The sequence below is a fragment of the Nanorana parkeri genome, unplaced genomic scaffold (genome assembly GCF_000935625.1).
Source record: "Nanorana parkeri isolate BGI_ZX_2015 unplaced genomic scaffold, ASM93562v1 scaffold90, whole genome shotgun sequence".
NCBI lineage: Eukaryota > Metazoa > Chordata > Amphibia > Anura > Dicroglossidae > Nanorana > Nanorana parkeri.
Genome location: NW_017306358.1, coordinates 1999108 through 2022993, shown reverse-complemented (window position 1 = coordinate 2022993; position 23886 = coordinate 1999108). Strand labels below are relative to the sequence as shown.

The 23886-nt window shown below is 39.5% G+C and overlaps 1 protein-coding gene across 1 annotated transcript in view; it reads right to left on the bottom strand.

Annotated features, from left to right (window-relative positions):
• Nucleotides 1–577: 577 nt before the first annotated feature.
• Nucleotides 578–23886, bottom strand: part of LRRK2 (leucine rich repeat kinase 2) — a 149608-nt gene continuing 126299 nt past the window's right edge. The window contains exons 47-54 of the mRNA XM_018552518.1: nt 22482–22675; nt 18590–18662; nt 15779–15963; nt 13407–13559; nt 13102–13307; nt 11890–11949; nt 10378–10505; nt 578–587 (exon numbers count right to left, since the gene is read on the bottom strand). Of these exons, the coding sequence (XP_018408020.1) occupies nt 10384–10505; nt 11890–11949; nt 13102–13307; nt 13407–13559; nt 15779–15963; nt 18590–18662; nt 22482–22675 (993 nt within the window). The 3' untranslated portion in view covers nt 578–587; nt 10378–10383. The remainder of the gene's footprint in view (nt 588–10377; nt 10506–11889; nt 11950–13101; nt 13308–13406; nt 13560–15778; nt 15964–18589; nt 18663–22481; nt 22676–23886) is intronic.

The following is a 23886-nucleotide window of genomic DNA, read 5'->3' as shown; positions in this document are numbered from 1 at the left end:
GGGGTGTCGGGCGGGGCCCGTAGAAGCGATCTGGTGCAGCTGAGCTGCCAGAATTGCTTCTACTGTAAAGTCGCCTTTTCCAGTTTAAAAAGCCGTCAGTAGTCTTATTATCTTATATTTCCAAAGTTAAATCATCAGCAGGCTCTATAGTATATACTTCGAGAGATATTGCTAGGGTATTTAAAGAATGTATTTCTACCTTGTACAATGTTTCACAACAATCTACGCAGGCAACATCTGAAGCTGTAGCTTCGGCTGATCCTTTGGCTCTCTCCGGCCACCGGAGCCCTTCATTTCAGTTGAACCGAATGGCTGCTGTACATGCTATTCACTATAGCCCGTACAGCCACCGAAGGAGGAGGAGCCAGTTGTAATGACAGATCAGCGAGAAGACTCTAGCAGGTTTCAGCAAATAGGAAACAGTTGGGCGGAGCTAGCTGTCACTGCTAGCTCTGCCCAATTGTTTTTTTTCTAACCTAGTCAAAAAAAATAACAGCTCATTTTTTGCAGATGCTGCTGAAACCAATCAGAACAATAGATGAGGGCTATCCGGTGGAGGCTGGTCCATGTACTGACTTATATGAGCACTCCATCCTGCCCAGGATATATATCGCAATGGGAAGTTGATTTGGGGGTTCCCTTACCAGAATAATGTAGACTAAAGGTTTTACAGCTAACACATGGATCTTCTATATCTTCCTATATTGGGAAAATGAATTACAAACTCCTTTTTAGGTGGTACCTCACACCGGTAAGGTTGCATTCAATAGCTCCAGGCAATTCCACATTGTGTTGGAGAGGGTGTGGAATAAGGGTGACAATGACACATATATGGTAGCATTGGTCCATTATTAGTAAATACTGGATAAGGGTTACTTAGATAATTTCCTCCATACGAGGAACACTTATAAGTTTAGATCCTTTCACAAGATTATAAGATCTATAAGATCTATTACACCTCACTTGTTGAACTCGGCTAAGTCACTTATTCCTCTACACTAGAATCAGGTAGAACCCCCTTCAAAAAGAGAATGGTTCATGAAGATAGATCAAAAATGTGCTCTGAAAGAACTAATATATACCATGTTTCCCCGAAAATAAGACTTACCCCGAAAATAAGACCTAGTACTATTTGTGGGAATTGCTAAAATATAAGACCTACCCCGAAAATAAGACCCACTTGTGACCATTCCCAGGGCCGGTGGTGGCATAAGGGGGAACTTGAAGAGCCGCGGGAGAGAATCAGCAGTGCCAATGAAGTCAGCGCTAGAGGAAGCGAAGCGGCAGCGGAGGGAGCAGAGCCGCATAAGCCAATGCTTCCTCTATAGTGCTTGCTCCTGCCACTGGCCGAGTGATACCAAATGCACTCCGCCTGTGAGGAATCGATAGTGAAAGTGCGTTTCGCTCATTCTGGCCAGCGATTGGTTACCAAATTGCTCTTGGAAAGGTACGGCACCCATGATCACCCTATTCTTAACTTTTCCATTTTGGATGATTTAAATTTGGATTTGCGTTAACTTTGGATTGTTATACATTAAAAAAAATGAGACCTACCCCAAAAATAAGATCTAGTGTGTTTTTTTGAGCCAAAATAAATATAAGACAGTGTATTATTTTCGGGGACACACGGTAGTAGTAGGAATAAACATGCATGTTTCTGTGAAACATGGGCGGGTTGGTTTACCTACAAAGCTACGGAAGCATATCCATCTGTGATGACTGCATAAATGAAGGAGTTTGAAAATGCTAGACCTCTCATGGTGCCTTTTTCTACTTGTGTTCCTTTTTTTGCTTTTTGGTATTAGAGAGTAGGTGTTAGTGGACGGGGGAAGGATGGGGGTAAGATGCTAATGTCGATTTGTTTGTTATGGGTGTTTTTTTGTATCTAATTTTTTATTTTTGTCTATGTGTGAGATATAAATATATAAAATTATGTAAGGGAAGAGGCTGGTTATACTAGATAACACTCATATATCTTATGCTAAAAATCCACTATTATAGTTATCACTATATGATATTGTATCACATATTAGCACATTAAATATATAATTTATTTGAATGATTTACTACACATGGTTTTTTTCACCTTTTTATACTTATAACAATTATATTTATCTATTGTTTTCGATTATGAATAATATATTCATTATTATAAAGTAGCACTCTTCACATTAGTCTATTCTTTTTGGGCACTGGATTAGTAACTGAAGGTCATTCACTATTATAATTTTAAGATGTAAATATCATCACAAATGAGGAGAATGATTATGATCATAAATTGTTATATTAGTTATTATTAATTGTAACTCACAATATTTTTAACTAGTATAACTGGGAAGAATAGTCTTTATTATAAATTAAGTTATAGATATTACATATAATATAAGGGCTGTGTGGAAAAGCGCATTCTTTTTTTTCTGTTTCGTCCTTTTTTTTTTAAAGTGTACTTGTCATATGTCATAAATAGTTATTATTGTTTGGAAAATTAATAAATATATATTAAACAAAAAATGAATAAATAAATACATTGAAAAAATGCAGATACAGAACTTTAGAATAACAGCTGGTCCAAAATAAAGGAAGTTCCAATTTGCTGAAACAGGAGACAATCCTTCTTTTTCCACAAGGCAATTTGATATTTGATATTCCCAGGATCCACACTCTGGTAATGCTTATAAATAATAATAGCCAGTTATATGATGTGCATTTAAAAATACATCCAACCTTTTTAAAAAAAAAACTATCAACTGAGTCTATTACACTGTTTCTGAGGGGGTCTATTCTGAATTTTGCATTAATAAAATTGTAATGACTATATACTATATATATATTGTGGCATTGTGAGGCAATACCACGGTGTTAGGTGGCCTCAAAGTCACCCAGGGTTCTCAGACAGAGGGGCTGAGTGGCTCCAGGAAGACATTACTGGTACCAGGAGAGAACTGCCTTTTCAGTTCTTTCTGGGTTTTCTGGATCAAGGTTGGGATCCTGGAGCCAGGAGATTTCTTAGAGCTCTGGGTGGGAAGAAATCTCCATTCCTGGGTCCATGCTTTGGTGGTGACCAGCACCTGATTGTGCACCTGTTTACATCCCTCATGAAGTGTGTGCTGGGATGTGTTCAGGGCCCCCACCTGTGAGTCAGGAGAGCTCCACCCCGGAGTCAGTGTGGAGGCCAGGGCAGCAGGGAGCTGCGGGTTTGTGAACCATATTGAGAGGATTGGCATGTTATTGCTGTTGTCTGGAGGAACCAGACAGTGGCCCTAAAGATTGAGGCCGGAGCAGCAGTGCTGCGAGAGAGACTTGTTAAAAGACTGGGACACCTTGAGTGTACGTGACAACTCGAGGATTGGTGAGCCCCTATCTGTTATGCTACAGCAAGCTATTTATGTTGGATTTCGTGTTATCTATCGTTTTGAAAGCAAATAAACTGCATTGTACTTGCACCTCCGGTCTTCAGTGGAGTGTCCTTGTTACAATATATATATATATCATATTTTTGTGTCATCTAATATTGTACTTTAGAGTTGGTTCATGATTTATCACCTTCTGCTTCTAAGATAACCCAAAAATGTTGCATTTTCCACCACTTTCATTACTGGAGTACTTAATGTCACCTCCCCATGTTGCTTTAAGGACTTACCTTAAATGATGCCTTTTTATCCGATCATCTTCTTTCCAATAGTTTTCAGGAGTCCCTCCAGCTCTGTCTCTTCTGTGTCCCATGGTGTCTGTTGCAGAGCTGCGTGCATTGACTTACCCTGTGTCTCTCCTCTTCTCCCAGCCGAAGATCAAGATCACTACTCGGCATGTGCCCGCCTCATGATCCTTCATGGCCGCTTGAGAATCTTCAGAGGGGAGCGAGCGGCGGAGACACAGGTAAGTAATAACCAGTTTGGTAGACATGTGCAAGGCAAAAAAAATTGTTTTCTGACAAAACAAATAAACAAAAAAACATTTCCATTTGTTTCCGCAAAGAAAACAAATGTTTCTGCTGTTTCGGATTCGGATGCAACGAGCCTCCGAAATCTGACACAGAACACTGGACATGCAGAACAAGCGGCGGCCATGTCGCTCTTGTATCTTAGTATATGCCAAGATGGCGGCACCCGTATGTTTCGGGCACCACCATCTTGGTGTATACTAAGATATACTCAAAGATGGCACCAATATGGCCGCCGCGCGTTCTGCAAACAACTTTATGTATGCCCGAATACAGTTTTAGTATATTCGGGCTTATAATAAATTTGTTATTTCGGATTCACCGCTGATTCAACTGAATTTCATGGATTTGCAGGTTCGTCCGAATCCAAATGCACATGCCAACTGTTTTTTGCAGATGTCTACTGCTTGCTGGCAGTAGATATATGGAAAAAAAAGGTTTCATTATACTTGAAGCATTTTCTTACCTAAAAACTGTTTTTACACCTTAGAGTATAACACTACTTTTACTGAGAAAACAGCAATCCTCCCCTGATCATTTAGAGTCTATGTATACGGATTTTGGGCTAGTGTCAGTTTGAGATGCTTCTGACATCTCTATGAATCAATTAACATGTGCATTTTACTGGCAGTTGATCTCTTTCGGACCTGTATTTGACCGGGTAAAGTGGGTTTTTCATTTGATAGATCTGTATGGGAATGCAAAATCTGTCTGATGTGAACAGAGGCCAACCAATACAGGCCCTTACATAAACTGCAAGAATTTTAGGAACAGTCACAGAAATGTAAGGGTTCCAAACAGAATGACTGTCTCTCAACACTGTTTAGGACACTTAAAGCCACTCTCCAGGGAACAGCCAAGTACACAGCCACAATTGTTACATAGGAGTTGTGTTATCTGCCAAAAATTAATCATGTGACTACTGTTATTAAAGGCTGCAAAGAAGAATTTGAATACCTTTATGTGGAAAACTAATGTCTCCAAACAAAGTATATCTAAAGCCAAAACTCTTTTCCCCCCCATTTTAGATAGTGTAGAAGAGGGTTAAAACAACAAGCAGGATTTTTTTTGCCATTAGTGTCTTAATTAGAGAAATTTCTATTCCCTTCCTGGCCTGTAGACTCAACAATTGAGAGGATATTTTTCCGTGTGTGAAATCTACTATTAGATAGTTGTCAAAGTGTCCCCACTGGAATATTTCCCCTCTATTCCTTTTCCAATGGCAATTCAAAATGTTGGATTTATCCTAACTTTCATTCCTGGTGACACTAGTCATCAGGACAATTAGCTAACATGGACACAGCAATGAAAAACTGACAATGTTTATAACCCCTCACTACAATCCCAATAAAAAAATGCCTTAAGTGATATTTTGAAAAAGTGTAGCTAAACCCCACATGCTGTATATTATAGTCTATCAGTCATTAGACATGGTGACTGCAATAGTTTTCTTTTTTCAGGCTTATCTTACCTTTAGTTTCCCCCGGTGATCCTGCCATTAACACAATTCCTTTCCTAGTGTAACCAAGCTCACCCTAGAACAAGAAATGTGTTGGTACTACAGAACACCACTTCTTCCTCTCCGTACCTTGCGGTGGAAAAATGAAAGCTTGCACTACTTTTTTCACCACATGGTAATGCGGTGCCATGCATTACACCATGGTTGAGTGCATTGTGGACAGAAGGTGCATTGGGGTGCCATACAAATAAATAGGCAAATCAATGTACCTGCCACACTGTAACACATTGTAGGTGTGCATCGGCGTGAACGGGCCCTTACTGTACTTGAGCACCTTGTGTTCAAGCTGCATTTTTATCATATAAAGGAGTGGTTACCACAACAGCTCAAGAAAAGTGACGGGTTTAAATAAATCACAATGATCACAAGGACATTGCTTCCTATAGCAAAATCCAAAACACTCAGAAGGCCCACCGACTGTCTTCTATGCCCCCATCCTGGGCTTCAGGGGCAGTAAATTACTTGTGATGTGTCCTATGTGGTTAACACAGTCAATTTTATAAGAGAAAGAGTTATTGCCCCTTTGTCAAAAAATCCACATATCCCCTTTATCACCACATATCACCACAAAGCTCATAATGCAACTATGTTGTCATGTATAAAAAGCATGTAATTTAACAATGTACCATATTAAAACCTGTAAAATGTATGTATTGCACATTCATTAACTTCGGCTAGCCATATATAAGGAAACATTTGTTATATGACCCCTCGAATATCCAAATCAAATAGAGATCCGACTCTATAACATATATAGGTAGAAAAAAAATGTATCTCCCCGCAGACTCCCAGTATCTATGTATGAAAAAAATCGGTCAAACAAGTCCTCTGTGACAGGATCAAGTCTGTGTGTAACAAATATATGAGCCAGCAGACTCATGATGAATGTGCAATACATACATTTTACAGGCTTTAATATGGTACATTGTTTTGTTGAATAAATGAGATGCTTTTTAGACATGACAACATAGTTACATTATGAGCTTTGTGGTGGGATCTCTTTAAAAGGGGATATGTGGATTTTTTGATAATATATTGGAGACCCACCATTAAGATATACACTATCAAGATTGTTGTGATTGGAACCCTCCCTCCCCTATGTATATGTATTATTGCCCCTTTGCACATGGAATCCTACCTAGGACTCAGAACAAAACAGCAACGGTTAGCTGCAGTTACTATGTTTGAATGTAGTATTTCTCAGTTAGTAGAACTGACTGTATTACTTTTCGTATTTGGTAATAATGTGTGTTGTATTATTCACTTATTCAGGACCAGCAAGCAGTATAGAGGGGGCGCTCATACTAGTTTCTTATGCTGTGCAGTGTGATCAGGACCACAACCACATACTGCATAACCCTTTTAGGTAAAAGCTGTGTGTATTTGTTGTGATAGGCACGTCGTCTGCTAATGTCGATCACTATTGAATGGACATTACTGAAATGATGTGCTGGCTAAAATATAAATTGCTGCAGACTGGATGCATTATTTTGTGGTTATACCTGGAAAACAGAACAATAATTGGAACAATGAGGTTTACCACCACTAGCTGCAATTTTATGCAAAAAGGACCATCGCAGAAAGCAGAAAGAATCCCAAGACCTCCACAACATAAAGATAGCTTTGCCCACCATTTTGGATCAAAGGCATAGGTTTGACTTGTTGATATTCTGAACTCTTTAACAGCTTTTTTTTTTTGCTGCTTCACTCTTTTGGCCTTTATAGAGACCTTTGAATCTTATTAAAAGAGGACCTGAACTGTGGAGGCTGTGCCCACAAAAGGCAAACAAAGGGCAAACAAATAGTCTTCCGCATTGCCTGTTGGCTCCATACAGCTTATTCACACTAACAATACAGGTGAGGCACTGGATTCAAATATTCAGAACATGATGAATCACAATGGCTCTAGTGAGGCCTCTTTCAACAAAAGCGGGACTTCTCACATGCAAGGAAATCCAGGGTTGAAGATATACTGTATGCATACAAAGTCGAATGAGGGCACCAAACAAGACAGTATGAGGAGTCCAAAAAGGTTTAATAATAGAATGGTTTTGTAAACAATGGCACAGAACAGCCAACACATTTCAGGGGCTCAAGAATCTCCCCATTCTTCAGGGCTTAAACATGTTCCCCTGACGACGTCAATGATGAAGATGAAGTCAATCTGGACGCAACATGTGTAGGGCAGAGCTTGTGACACAGAGGTGGGTGGAGCAGCTGGAGGAAAATTGGAGCACGTTCAGCTCATCTTGTGGTGTTCCTTTCCATCCCATATCACGACAGTTTTCTGTGGCGAAGTTGGACATTCATGGTTTTATGAGAGTAGCCGTTTATGTAAAGATTTAATGTATTTGTTATGGTGTACACTATGGCCTGTATTATTTTTATCTTGGTTTGATATAATATGGTATCTGGCTTCCTGGGAACACGTGTGTGGTTAGATAGGAGGCTTATAACCGATGTACTCCATTAAGGGTAGATCCCCGCCCGGCTCTACAACAAAAGGGGTAAACAGTGTTGCTCAGACCTATTGTCCAGGTCTGAGCCCAAGGTGAGCAGTACTCTGTTGGGTGTTCATGCGGTGGTCATCATCTGGTGGTGGAATTACTCTGGATTATTTTTACCCATTTCTATTTGGACTGATTTTTATATTGACCTAGATAAACGTTTATATACTGGGGTTGTTGATGGAATTCCCTTTTTGTGATGCACATATTGTTTGATAAACAGTCACGATGCTTGTATTTATATTTTGTGTGTGTTTAATTTTGTGGTTTGTTTACATTCAATATTATGCTTGTGTCATTTAGAATAGCGTAGCACGTACATACTGGCATTTTAAATCTTAACAGGTTAATCTAGTGCTATTAGTGCCTGCTGCTGAATATCATATTGGTGCGGGGTTACACGGTTTGTTGTGGTCACATTTTATGTGGATATTTATGTATTACAGTTTAGCACATTTCTATTTGTTCCACATGACATGAAATTAGACAGATCCGCACACCCAACTTGTGCTCCAAATCTTTTTATAAATTGAAAAGTCCTGCTCTGGTTATGTTCATTTTTTCTATTTCATATATGTAAAGATGAAGAGGAGCAGGTTTACTGCTGAACCAGAACCTTTGGACAAAATTAGGAAAGAGTTCTTAAGAATGATTTTTGGCAATTCAGATGGGAAATTCCTAGAACACCACAACTGTAATAAACGTCTATAGTAAAGAAAGGGAAAAATAAATAATGATAACTCAGTTATGTAGTCTTTTCTTGGATGCTGATCTCTTTTTATCTATACAATGAGAACCAAGTTTGATAAATGTTGCACGTGATTAGAAAACCTGCATACAGAGACAGTGTTTACTTTCTTTTATTTAAAAAAACAGAAAAGAATATATATTAAAAACATTCCATTTAGGATTTTCTCTTTGTTCAAAACTTATCCTGGAATTTCTACTTAAAAAGAAATTAATTAAGTATATGGCTTATACATGTCATACATGTACACATTATAACTTCTGTATAAAAATAGGCTGCCAGCAAACAACACAACCAAATACATATTTGTACATCTGTACTGTACAGCACATATACAAGATTACTTTTTTTAAAGTATGCAAAAAAAAAGGTCAATGGGTCATATGCATATGCTCAACACGTCAACAAGCATCATCATTTTTTCATGTGAAATTGGTTTACAACAATCTCCTTTTCTTAATTCGGATGTTGGAATTCCAAACAAGGACCGTAATAAATAAAATATCTTTATTTATACCAAATGCATAAAGCACAATCTGTATTATCTATATATCTATTCTGCAATGCAAACAATCAATGATGGCTACTATACAAACATTCATAAGATTTCATAAGATCATAATTGTGGAAACAGGTTATATTGTGGACATTTGTTTTTCTACTTGCATATCTGTACATTCTTTGTTTCTCAAAGTGAATCAATTTTATCCAAACATATCAATGGGTGAGATTTTGGTTTCCACGTCTGTTGCAATCTGTGTTACTTCATGAGGCGAGACAAAAAAAACAAATACGTGTAGCAGTGATACGCGATTACTGTGTTAATAAAAGAGAGCGAAAGTTAATCAGTTTACTAGCAAAGCATAAACATATATGCAGATAAATAAAAAAATTATAGCAGCTAGGTAACAAACTATTTTCTTATATGAATACATGATTTATTAATATAGTGATGTCCAGATACCAGTGCCGATACTTGGCATTTTCATGAGAACTACCAGGGTTGCACCGGGGACCTGGCTCTGGTGCTCCACCACTGTCCTGAAATCATTCGTTTGAATTGTTTTAGAAAAACTGTCACATGACAATAAACAAAAATGTATCAGTACTTGTATCTTGGGCAAGTATTAGTACTTGAAAAATGGTATCGGTGCATCACTTTTCCACAATTTTCCTCAGAGCTGTATTACTATGAAAAACAAATGCTTTACATGTAGTACATTATAGTTCTGTAAAGTAGAACAGAAACTAATACATATTCATATGATTTTCAGCTGCACCTGCTTAGGTGACCATGGACTGAAAGGAAATCATCTGAGATGTGTAGACCTGTGCTACAGAAATAAAATACATGTTGCCTAAAAACAGAGAATTCTGACTTAAGGGAAGACATTTCAGAAGCTTAAGCTAGTTAAGAGGTGCTACACACAGCTCACTTCCAGTCCATTAGCACCAATGACTTTGCATATCTTAACAAGTCTTTCTACAATATAATAACAGTTTATTAAAACAGAAAATTTGCTTTTTTTTGGCTTCATCGCAACTGCAAGTATCATTTTCAGAAGGAAACTCTCTTAACAGGTATCTAGAATTTTCCAGGTTCTTTGTTCATTATGACACATAAGGTACACCATACAAATATTTACTGCATATATTGACTTACCTCCAATTAGTCTAGAGACAACCCGCGTGCTTTTTCTGCCAACTCTTGTCTAATTTCATTGTGTTTTTTAAGGTTTTGAACCTCATGTGGGAGGTTTGTATCCCAAACAGAAAGAAAAGACTGTATTTCTACAGCACAATGTAAGAAAAAAAAATGTCATGCAAAGAAAATTGATAAAAATATACACATTCTAAAAAGGAAAATTATATATATATATATACACACACACACACACACACATACACACACACATATATACATACACACACACATATACATACATACATACACACCAAGATTACCATTAGTCTCCGCTTCCAGAAAACAGGCACTGGACAACAAACGTTCCCCGGCGGAGTTCACTGTATATGTCTACAGTGAACTGTAGACATATACAGCCAGCTTAGTACATGCGGTGTGGGCTGCCTCTAAGGCCCAAAGAAAGGCATAAGCACCTCCCTCCTGTGCTCTGGCAGCTTGTCACGCGCTCCCTCCTCCTGTGTTCCAGCAGCGTGTCATGCCCCCTTCTTCCTCCTGTGCTCCTAGAGCTTTAACATCCCCCTCCTATGATACGAGGGCTCGTCATGTGGCTGCTTCCATGCTGTGCTCCAGACACTGGTCTGAGTGGCCGGACCTGTGCTGAGTAGGGTTGGCTCGGGGGTGTCAGGATGGCCTTTTTCTATAATTTGAAAATTATACCATGCTTCTGATTGCCACCAAAGAACCAGCCAATGCCTGCAGCCCCAAACTGAGTGCACAATAAGTGGCTGCATGTCTGCTGTGCTGCGTTGAGAGTGCTTTATCCATTCTTATGTCTGTACTGTGCCATTCACTGGTGTTTGAGCTGGATGTATTGTGCAATGTACATGATAAATGTATGCCATTACTGCGTCACTTACTACTGTCTCCTACTCATGACCCCTGTACTGCATGCAATACCTACTCATGACCCCTGTACTGCAATGAGTTACCTACTGATGACCCCTTTACTGCATGCGTTACCTACTCATAACTCCTGCTCTCTGCACCATGCACTTTTGACCCTGTGTTTTGCATTACACACGCCTGACCCTTGCACTCTGTGCATTACACAGTCTTGTACCTTGGAATCCGTGCATTACATGTTCCTGATCCCTGCGCGTTACACATTCTTGACCCATAGAAGAAGAGTAGGCTCAGGGTTTATTTAACCCTGTATTTTCAGCTGCTCTCACGGTTAGCTCAATTTGACAGGACGAGTGATTCGCCACAGTGCACGCCACAATATTTAACTTCTTATAACGTCCAGGGCCCTCTGTCTTTATATCTTCAATGTCTGCTTCTTCTGCTTCAGGGCATGCTAAAAATGGGGCTGCGATTTTGTGGGTGTGACTACAAATGGGGGGTGTTTTTGGGTGTGGTTATAATTGGGCGTAGTCAGTAGGGTGTCCCCGTATTCCAATTCTGAAAATCTGGTAACCTTAACACACACATCCACGCGTATAAATATGAATATACAGTACACATACACACCTTTTTGTGGTGTACAGCGACATCCCAAAATTAGTACAACATTTTTAACACTTCCTTTATCTAGAAAAAAAGTACAAAGGATTGTTATAAGTAAAATATGGCTGGATGTATATCTAAATCTATAATCAGAGTAAACTTTGTACACTACTAAAAAAAAAGCCTATGAAGAATTATAAGCCTGGTGCCTAAAAAGAAACTTCTTTATTTTAGATCAGTGCAAAAAATGGCCATAAAATAATGGGATGCTTTTAAAGCAGTGTTTACTAAACAACAAATTGGCCAACCAATATTTCATGGCTCCTAGCTTGATAACTGATCTGTATGTACACGTATTATATTTAACCACTCTTTTCTCTTTCACAATACAGACTGAAAGACAAGCCAAGAGAGCACCAACTCAATCCACCGCACTGCTAATTTGTAACACAGTAAAACACCATAATAAAATCTTCTGAAATCATAACTCATTTGGAAGACCTGGGCATTTTAAGGCTCACAGGTCATATCTGACCCTTTATCTGTCCTGTCCAGCCTGCACACGGAGCGATCACCTACCTGCACTCGGTTATGGCTGGCTGACAGTGGATGCGCTGGCCTCCAAGGCCGGTGCACCCACTGCAAGCCATAGCCCAGCACAGGCCGGCAATCGGTCCATGACCAGACCATGTTCCTCTTCAATCATTGGTTGCTAGGACCGTTGAGTGGTCCTTACAACCAGTGACAAATGTCTTTCCGCTCCCAGCATTACAGGAGCATGTCTGTAATGCTGGGGTGTCCATCCTCTCCTGCAGCTTCACCTCCCAGCTCCTACCTGTGGCCTGAAAAAAAAAATAAACAGGTATGTGGCACATATAGTAAGGGTTACAATAAGGCTTCATTCAGGGCACCTTCATACCTATGCCATGCGATTAATGCACAATACCACACAATGTTAAATTGCGGAAGGTGTGTTGCGGTGCATGCACAACTTTTTTCAACCACAATATACAGAGTACTGCAGTACTCAACCAATAGTTTCATACACCTCTCAAGGGCTTAAGAAACCAGATGCTCTTGCCAGAGTCACCCAATAGGACACCGTTTGCCATGGCATTTTACTTAATCTGAGGCATTCTACTTTATGTAAAATTAAAAGCCCAATAGTAACATTAACCCTTTGTCTTGATTGCAAAAGAAATGCAGTTGGAAATTTAGGTTCTGAAAACTTTTTACCTAGCTGAGTGGGAATCATGCATCGAATAGAGTCACAGAAACTAGAAATAATTTTAAGTGGTCTCCGTGTTGACAGATCAATAAGAAGAATATGCCCTCCTCCAGTCCCCACCCACAGGGCAGTATTCTTCTGCAGAAACAAAGCCTTCACTCGTGCAGTGTAAGAATCTTCCTTCTTCAGTTTTCTTTGTTTCACAATTTCCTCTCTTAAAAAAAAAAAAAATATATATATTTTTTGAAATATTTAAAACGAAAAAAATGCAAACTATAGAATATAAAGTTCTTCTAAAATAAACTAAATTTACTTCAGAAACTGAGCGCAGTCAAGTACTCCAGATAGTTTTTCTGACTTCTTATCCCAAATTTCCACATGGGGACTGTATTTTTTTGCTACATAGATGTATTTGTCAATCGCAAAAGAAGTTATGTTCGAGTCATTTAAACATCCATTTGAAAATCTAGGAAAAAACAGTTAATAGCATTTTTATGTTAATATTGCAATATTTTGCTCATAACATACGATAAAGGAGCTTACTGAATTAATTCTTTTTTTTTTTGGGGCCTCCACAAGTTTTTGCATCTGAAGTAAAAACTCAAAAGGTTGTTTAAATTTACTATATCATTTTATGCAATTGGCTTACCATGTCCTTAACTAACCCTCTGCACAATGCCATACATCATTACATACTTCTAGACATGTATGTTAAAGCCCAATTCAAATAAGGACTGAAAAAAAAACAAAAAAGATATTTGCTCACGTAGTGGGGAAAAAAAAACACGATTCAGCTGCTATGCTTAGCCAATCTTCGACGCTGTCCTCTGCAGACTCAATAATCTAGAGATGCAGTGTTGCTCCCCTGGATGTCATTGAACACCCTTCATGCGAGTCCAGGATGCCCTCCGTCCTGGACTCACAAGACAATGCTACAGAGAGCAGCGTCACATGCTTAGCTGAAGATACGCCACTGTCTGCACCACCACTGGAGGACCCTTGATGTCATTAAACTTGGCCTAAGACACCAAGAAAAAAGCTTAGTGTACAATCCTGCCATTGGGCAGGAAGGGGATAATGTCCAGAGTTATGTTTTAACACTCAGGATTAACATCCATATGAGGTGCTAGAGGAGATTCTTGTTTTTAATGCAAACGTTTCTGAAAGTAGGATATGGTGCAATGTGACAGAGACACAGTATCAATACATTTTCTCCTCAGAAAAAATGCTAAAAGTAAAAGGGGGTGGAGGAAGAAATGATTAGAGAATAGATTGGAAGTAGGTATAGAGAATAGATTGGAAGTAGGTATAGCTGCAGAGGTCAGTGTTCAAGGCCAGTCCAGCACAGGAGTGTGACTCTAGATCAGGGGTAGGAAAAACTTCGGCCCCCCAGCTGTGGTGAAACTACAAATTCCCTTAGGCATCAAAAGATTCTGGTAGCAACAGGCAGGTGCATGATAGGATTTGTAGTTTCACCACAGCTGGAGGCCCAACGTTTGCCTACCCCTGCTTTAGATAGTTAAAGTGACACTAAACTCAGGAGTTCAATCCTAAAAGTGCATTCAAGTACCTTAACTATTAACAAAAATGCATCTTATTTGTGCATTACTCTGCTATAGATCATCAAATCATCTCTGAATTGGTGCTGACACTGTTCTTCCTTCTGGAGGGTGGCTACTTTTGTTCCTCATGGTCCCTGTGTGTGTTGTAAAGTAACCACCACTTCTAGCTCGCTCATGGGATGGACTACAATCTCATGTTTAATTTAGTAAATTGGACTGAAATTATAGTCCATCACAGGAGCGAGCTTGGAGTGATGGATACTTTACAACACACACAGTGACCATGGGGAACAAAAGGTAGCCACCCCCCAGTAGGAAGGACAGGGTCAGCACCAATTCAGAGATGATTTGAGGATCTACAGCCGAGTGATAAACAAATAAGATCCATTTTTGTTAATAGTTAAAGTACTTGAATGCATTTTTAAGATTTCACTCCTGAGTTTGGTGTCACTTTAAGCAGTAACATGTGGAGGTTCAGAGGGCACTGTGATCCTGGTCAGCAGACAAAATTAGTGATGGAGAGGAGCATCCCGGTGGGGAGTTACTGCAGATTCATAGCAGTGGATAAAAATGCCCAGTCAAGGCTTCCAGACTTTCAGGAATTTAGTTGAGCATTCCTGTTTTTGTAGGCTTCCTATTAGTGGGGCAGGTTGGAGTGGACAAGGTTTTTCCAAAATTGAAAATGGGGGAGGGGTTGGATTTTTTTTTTCAACTCCTAGTAATGGCCTTCTAGCACATTGTACTAAAAGTCCAAGAGTTTATTCCACTCTTGGTTAAATCAGTAACCAGTCCCCACAAACATATCATGTGGGAAATACTTAGCCACTTCAGAGCCATAGGACGTACATGTGGAAATGGCTATACCAAGATCATGGCTGCTGCACCCATAATCTTGGGTGTTTTTTTTTTGGGCAGAGGGAGGGCTTTTGAGTACAAGTGATCTGGGCAGCTGTATATCCTGCTGAATTGGACGAATTTGCTCCCTGTGTACTAGGCTTTCATTAGCTACTGTCAAAGAACAACTTCCATCACAGAATGCTTTCTTTTTCTGTTGGTTCCTATGGAAAAAAAATAATATAATCTAAAAAGAAAAAAAAGGCTTTTGCAGATTATGAATACTTACAGTGCAGCAGTTTTTGTTTCAATACTCTTTTGAACAATAAAGTCAGTAGAAAGAGACAAGATCTTTGTTCCACAGATCCCCCAGACAGCAGTCTTTTCAGAAGAATATGCAGATTCACATAGGCACATCACTGGAGTGCTGACATCTCCGACATTAAGTACCTTCACAGGACTCACATCTTGACACTAAGAATAAACATACATCTTGACAATAAGAGCGAGCATACATTTCATGAAATTATTTTTCATTTTAGTTTGGGTTAGGTTATTTTTCCTATTTGGCATATGCCTCCTCAATTTCTGTCCTGGAGACACAGCAGGCAACAAGAAAAAAAAAAACAATCACCCAAAAATGAGGGGAATTCCCATCTTAGACAAATGTCACAGAACATTTGTACCCATTTCATGATTTACACTCACCTTTTACTCTGGTGACAACTCTAAAACTTTTGATCTCCCATTATTTTCGGTCTTGGTGACAATGGTCACTAGGACACACAGAAGGGTGCATCTCTCAAGGGGGGACACAAAGAGCAATAACAACTTGAGAAAGCAACCCTCCCCATTCTATCCAAAACAAAACAAAAAATGCCTGCTCCAGTGACCATGGTCATCAGAACATGAAGCAAGGGCAAAATCCCCCAATTGGAATACCCTCATGAATCTAACTCTTCTAAACTCTAGTCCCAGTTTGAGATAGTTCTCCTCAGTTGCTGTCCTCCTGATCACTGTAACCAAGACAGGAAGGAAAGAGAAATATCCCCAATTAGAAGCAGAAAGCAATAAAAACAGACAAGATTCATTTTAGATGTCTTAACCAAGATTTAAAATGTAAAACCACAGATTGTGGAAGTTATGTGGCAAATGTATACAGGGCAAAAAAAAAATGTCTTTATTGTTGATGGCAGCAATTAGCCATTTGCTGTTAAAGAGTACATTGCCTCCAAAAATGCCATGACATGTATGTGTGTTTTTATTTTGTTTTCGGTAAATCTATACAGGTTTTTTTTGTTTTGTTTGTTTTTGCACTGGCTTGGTCATTTTGAATATCAAGTGTTTCCTCTTTGAAGATACAGGATGTCTTAGGTCAGCACGACATGCCTCTTATCTCCCATAGTCAGTTTAGCCTCACACTCCCCACTGGGTTGAATGTTTTTTCTCGGCCATTGAGGGACACAAGAAGTCTTAAACCTTCTGGACATACAAAATCCATCCAACTGAGGGGTGGGCAACAACAAACCGTTAACAGGCCCAGTATAAAGAACAGAAACTGGGGATTGCCTGCAGCTCAAACAGCCATCTAAAAAGGGCCTTACGCCAGAAGCATTAATTAGAAGAGGATCAAATGTTCACCCGATAAAAAAACATGGAAAACATATGAACTGAAGACCAGGGGAAAGCTTTGAAAACCTGACAAACAGAAGCCCGATGCAAAAACACCCAAGAAGCACTCACAGCTCTGGGTAGAGCAAGCCTTGACTGAAAAAGGGGAGATCCCGATCCTTAACACCATAAGCTTGCACTGTGGTCTGCCTGAGTCACTCAAAAAATGGTGGAACTAGAAGCCGGTGCCCGCTTCCTGGACCCATACAGAATGACAAAGAAAATCCAGGACCAAAAAATGTTTCCTTGCAGGACAAAGCTGCCAGTTCAGACACACCTTTAGCCCAGTTGACAGCATTAAGGAAAACAACCTTGTGAGTCAGAGTTGAGAGAGGGCAATCTCTAATTGAAAAGGGGAATCAAAAAGGAACAAATTTAAATCCCACAAAGATAGTGGGGATTTGACTTTGTACAAGGGGTCTCCCATGTGGTTCCCCAAAGGTCTTGATCAGGGAGTAGGAAGCCAATGGTTTTTGGAAAAGAATGGCAAGAGCAAAGGATTTGGTTCCTGATGGTATTAAGGGCCAAACAGTGATCCAGATACAACTGCAGGAAAGAAAGGATCTTTCCCACAGAGAAACTCCTGGGTTGAAAGTCCGTATAAATCACATCAAGCAACATACACCTTCCAAGTCTGATGACAGATCTTGTGGGAAGTAGACTTTCGAGTTTAAAGCATCGAAGGGATAAAACTTTTAGATATTTCCCAGTCCCTCAAAACCTGGATTTGCCATAACATTAAAGCCAACAACCAAAGGAGCAGCATGGTAAATTAGTCCTTCGGACAGAAGATCCAGACCATCTGGCAGAGCCCGCGCTGTGTTTTTAAAAATTCTTACTAGGTCAGTACTCAGTCTCTACTGGGCTAATCTTGGGCTGTAAGAACAACCTGAATGCCCTCCATCTTGATACTGAGAAGCAGTCAAGGAAGGAGCTTCAGGAGAAGAAAAGCATAGATCAGGGAGTACTGATCCACATCCGGTGTTCCCACCTGTGACACAGGTCCTGGAAAACTTCCAGGTGCATCCATTATCAGGATTTTAAAAACCATGGGGAGGAATGACTTGCCCGATATCCAGACTGAATTTCAAAGCCACTATGACAGCAACTTAGTACTTGAAGTCAAACCAATCTGTCGGTCCAAAAAACAGGATGGACCTGTCCCACAATATACTAGATTCTAAGAAGGAGCCCACCATCAGATGCAAACTGCATGAACTGGAGACTCAGAAGTTACTCCTGGGGAAAAAATACCCTGGCCGGGAAGTGTCCAGGGCAAGCTCCAGATATTCTAAAAGAAGGTTTACTATCCTATACAACATGTTTGCCAGTGTCTGATTCCCATGAATGTTTAAGACTTTGCGTCCCTCAATGGTCAAGAAATAAAAGTTTTGTATTTCAGTGCTTCAAAATATTTAGTTAAATTTACCTTCACTGCAGCCTCATCAAATACTATGATAAGGCCATTTGCTGTGCCCACAAACAGATAGCTCTTTTTCTGGCTGAAAAAAGAAAAGATAAGGAAAATCATTACATTAACAAGTTTCCAATGAAAAATTAAACCCCATTACCATTCAAACTAAATTATATACAGTATACCGTGTATACACACACACACACACACACACACACACATACTATATTCTTCAAATTTTAGTTAAAGTTGTTAAAACAAAATTGAGATATAAAGAAAACATTTATTTGTTCAGCATGGAGAAAGGCCTCCAGTTCGACAGATGTGATCTCAGTTTGATTAAATGTGGTGACTGGCGGAGGCCACAAAATGTGTTGACATCATTATGGTGTACTTGCAACTCCTCTAAGTAAACTAGGACAGGAGAAAGAATGGAAGTTGCCAATTCTCAACTCTCCCAAAAATGTTGCTTGTCTCTCTTTTATTCTGAACCACCAGCTTTAAAGGAGAATTATACCTTTATTATATTAGCATTCTTCCTTTTTTTCTGAAGTCACAGCACATCACAGATAAAGTCATCAAAACCCACAGGAAACGGCAACCTCCAGCCCTGCTCCAAGCTCCTTTCCTCTTAGGGGGTGTTAACAGTTGATCCAGCCCACCCCCAGCTTTTTTTTTTCTCAAATTCTCCTTCTGCTGTGGCCGCGCTTCCTCTCATTGTGCACAGCTGTGTTTTGTCAGAGCGTGCACACTGGCATTTGGGAGCAGGAGGCGGGGTCTCAAGTGAAAAGGCAGCAGCAGTAGATGGTTAGAAGTGAACTGCTGACTCAGCCTCCCTGCACTTTCAGTGCTCTTTCCCTTCTCTCATCAGCGATCTGGATGTCAGCAGGACACAGGGCAGGTCCATATATGGTGAATTATCATGTTACTGGGGATCCCTGTTGATCGGATGCTTGCCAGTCTGCAGGGATCCCCAGTGACATCATTCACCATATATGGACTTGCCCATATGTGGTAAATGATGGAGAGAGAGGGGGCTCAATTCTCTCTCTCTGCCCTGTGTCACACTGACATCCTATAATCACTGGGGATCGATGAAGAGAGAGGGGAAAGAGGGCTTTCCCTTCAGCATTTACCACATATGAGCAAGTCCATATATGTTGAATGATGTCACTGGAGATCCCTGCAGACTGGCAAGCATCCGATCAACAGGGATCCCCAGTGACAAAATTCACCATATATGGACTTGCTCATATGTGGTAAATGATGGAGAGAGAGAGGACTCCTTCCCCCTCTCTCTGCCTGTCCTGTGTCACGCTGACATCCTAGAAGAGAGAGTGGAAGGAGCCCTCTCTCTCTTCATCATTTACCACATATGAGCAAGTCCACTGGGGATCCCTGCAGACAGCACATGGAGTAGGCGGGCAGATGAAGGAGAGAAGGATCCAAGGCTACACCGCACCGTGTCTGGAAGGCGGGCACAGACGACTGGACGTGAAGGTAAGGAGAGAGCTGCTGCGTATGTCCATATATTTGTGGACGCGCAGCAGCTCTCAACGATCACTGTTAGTCACAGAGACGAAGATCATTGGGGTGGATCCTGACAGTATTGTCGGGATCTCTCCTCATTGCTGCGCTTAGCCCCGCCCAGCATGTTAAAGAAGGGTTTACAGGGTGCATTTTGGCTTATATGAGTAAATTACACTATTTACTCCTTTAGCCTAAGGAATGCAATAATAAAGAAAAAGTAGAACCCCATAGTTCTACTTTAATACTTTGGGGGTGATTTACTAACCTAAACACACACACGCACCAGGTGCGTGTGATTTTCACACAGCAAAACGTATTTATCAACCAAAAAGTCTCTAAAAGCATATTTCCACTAATGCCATATATGGAAAAATCATGCACATGATGCATATATAATGCTGCTTCACAGTTTAGACAAAAATGGTTAGCTCATGCATTTACATTCCTGCATTCATCAACGCAAGCAACACAACGTAGAGCTAATTTACCCAACAGCACCTTATAATTCATGCAGGGCTTTGCACAACACACCTGCTGGGTGTGTACACATTACAAAGGTGTTTAGATTCCACCCATAGATCATGCTGGGAGGGAACACACTGCAGAGGTGTATACACGTTCGTGGTGTGTTTATAAAGTTAGTAAATCAACCCCTTTGTGTCACTAACTTGGAACAAGATGTAGATAAATACTCCTGAAGCCAGTGGGTCAGCATAATAGTCAGACAAACCAGGATTTTGAAAAAGAGGTCACCAATTGCAGCCCCATTTTTCTCTTCTGACAGGTTTACTTTAAAACAATTTAGCAGTGTGTACGGTAGCAACATCACCCTGGACTATGCTAATATAATGAGATCAGTCTGTGCACCACAGATCCAAACATCTAGTCAAACAGACATCTAGACAAACAGAATGGCTGTACCATCTCTAAAGAGAGAAATCCGTGAACTCTGGAATTCCCAGGAGATAAGTGACTTGTAGTTAGGGATATCTATCAACAGATGCTGTGCAATTAAAGACATCATTTGACTTACTCCAGACAATAAACTCATATAGTAGAACATTGTAAGAATGATGACGGATTGGGTCACATTATTTTTTTCCAGGGCTTAGAGGTTCCAGTTTTGTGCTTACACCATGTTAAGGGTGTGCGTGCTACCCCGGATTAATCATTTTTGAAAGGCAGTTCAACCAAAAACCCTAGCTTTGAGCTCAGATCACAGAAGTGTTTATTCAATTTTGTGGTAATTTTAGACAAAGGGATTTTGTGGCATTTAGCAACTATCCTGTTAAGAAGATCCTTCTTTATATCCCTGTGTTTAAACACAAGTGAGTATGTATGGCCAAACAAAATTGTTGTGGTCGTGCTTTTATATTTTACACAATCAATACAAAAAAAAAAAAAGGACTTGGAATGGGATATGAAAAGGATATCCCTTAACAACAGATTTTGCACACATTTACTGCAACGGAAACAGAATTGTTATGATACGTAACTCTGAACATTTATCTTCAGAAAAACAAGTGCATGTTCATGCTAAAAATAATTAATGGTTATAAAGCTATATTATACACAGCTGATGTATGTTCAAGCAGAACAAGCTGCGTAGTTCTAAATTCGTGTTTCTATAGGAAAACCTTCCTTGATAACAGTAATGCCTGATAGGATTTCATTTAAAGTGATCAGCTAAGAAGAGAGGAAGAAAAGGCTAATGGTTTCAAACTGTTCTGTGAAATATAACTTTTATGCCATCCCGCCAAGTTTAGTCTTTAATCATCCAACAGGAGGCTTTAAGCAAGAACAGCTAGATAAACGATGAGGATACTATCATGATTTTATTGTGTTTGAAGACTTTTAGATGGAGTTTTTTCCAACACATAAGGCAGGAATTTGAACTGGCAAACTAATTTAAATCCTAGAAGAGCTCTCAAATAACAGCAATGAAAGAAAATAGGTGAAATATTATATTTACAAACTTGCATATTATGCCTTAGAGGTTTGATTGAGCTAATAGGCTCTCTTCACAAAGCTTTAACACAATATAAATTGGGCTTAGCTGGTAAAAAAATGTCCCTTTTTGTGTGCTAGTTTTGTGAATTGAGCTTAATGTGTGTTAAAAGAGAACACCTCCTAATTTGGGTTTAAACAAAACAACTGTTCAGTAGAGTATGCACACAAATAGTTACATAAAAAGTAATATTACATACTACATAATAAAGTAGTACATAGTACATAAAAGTATATTAGTGCATTATTTTTCCTATGTATTTATTATGGTGTGAGCACTTTTACAAAACAAGCTTGCCAATGCAGTTGCAACATTTATTATGGCAATGATTGTTTTTCACTTTGTTATTGTAGGATACTTAAACCATACCTCTGCTTCACTACACCAGAAAATAACAAGCAAGTAATGGAATCGGGCATTTTCTGAATACAGTGTTTTGTTTTGAGATCTTCAGCCAGCACAGCCACTAGATCACCAGACTGTGTCCCTGCCAAAATCCACTGTTCCCTCTCACGAGGTAGAGTAACAAGTGCAAGACACAGGATTCTACTGTCTGAAAAGTCCTGAAAGCAATGTAAAAGAAAGTTGCATAAGAAACACATGAGAAATTTTTATTTTTTTTTAAATGGCTAGTCATAAATTTTAAGAAGGATTACATATGCATTAGAAAAGGTTTGCTATTATCAATACGTGGATCTAAAGTACTTTACAAAATAGCAGCTAGGCTTCATAAATACTTATCTAGTTCCTGGAACATGGCACTTAAGAGTTCAATGCAGCTCTTTGTGAAATAGAGGCAACTAAACTGTCCTTCTTCCCCATTCAAAGCCAGTGAAGACAGCAGCTGGCCAGACACAGAGGGATCTTATTTCAGGAGATATGTAAATATTTCTGGGGTCTGGCTGCTGTTTTGTAAGTAGCAGTAGGATAGGGAAGCTTCAACTAAAATATGTTTTTGATTGTAGGTCCACTTTAACAAACCAAGATGTTTGGCTGTACAATAATTAAACATATAAATTTGATTAAACATAAAAAGAAAAATATACTAATGATCCTTTTAAACAGGTATGAAATCAGAAGCCAAGGTTGTGTTTCCCAGCTTCTACAGCCAGCCTTGTAGTCAGTCATACTTCTAATACAGCCATACAAACACATGGGCAATATCCACTATAACTGCAAACTCTGTAGGATGAAATAAATACCTCCAAATGTTACTTTTATACATTACTCCACAAACGTGCATCCAGGATGCAAAAACATATATAATCCTATATTAATATTCAACCTTAATTTTAAATGCTTGCTCTTCCATATTTGTGCTACTGTATTTAATATGGAAAGTTGGTCACCTCATAGACTTGCATTATGAGAAGATTGTGTAACACCACAAACCAGGAAACAGACTTTGTGCTCCATTTAAAAACAGTGGTGTGGCCTTATCATGACTATACCACTGCTTTAAAAAAATGTATAAAGCACAACGACATGGCAGCAGGAGAGCCAGACCATGTGACCAATCAAAAGTAATGTGAACTCCAATCACATGTTCTTTTTGTTGCCTTAAGAAGGGAAAACTCCATGAGAGACCACAGGTTTCACGGTACGGCCTGTCCATGATAAATCAGCCCAATAATGTACAATAAGTAAACATGATTGCCCCCAAGTACATATATAATTATACATAGAAATCTGGAAAGTATAACATTAACATTGACTAATACGATTTCCATCCATTTCCATTGTACTTGGTCTTCAAAAAGTGTTATTGTGACAT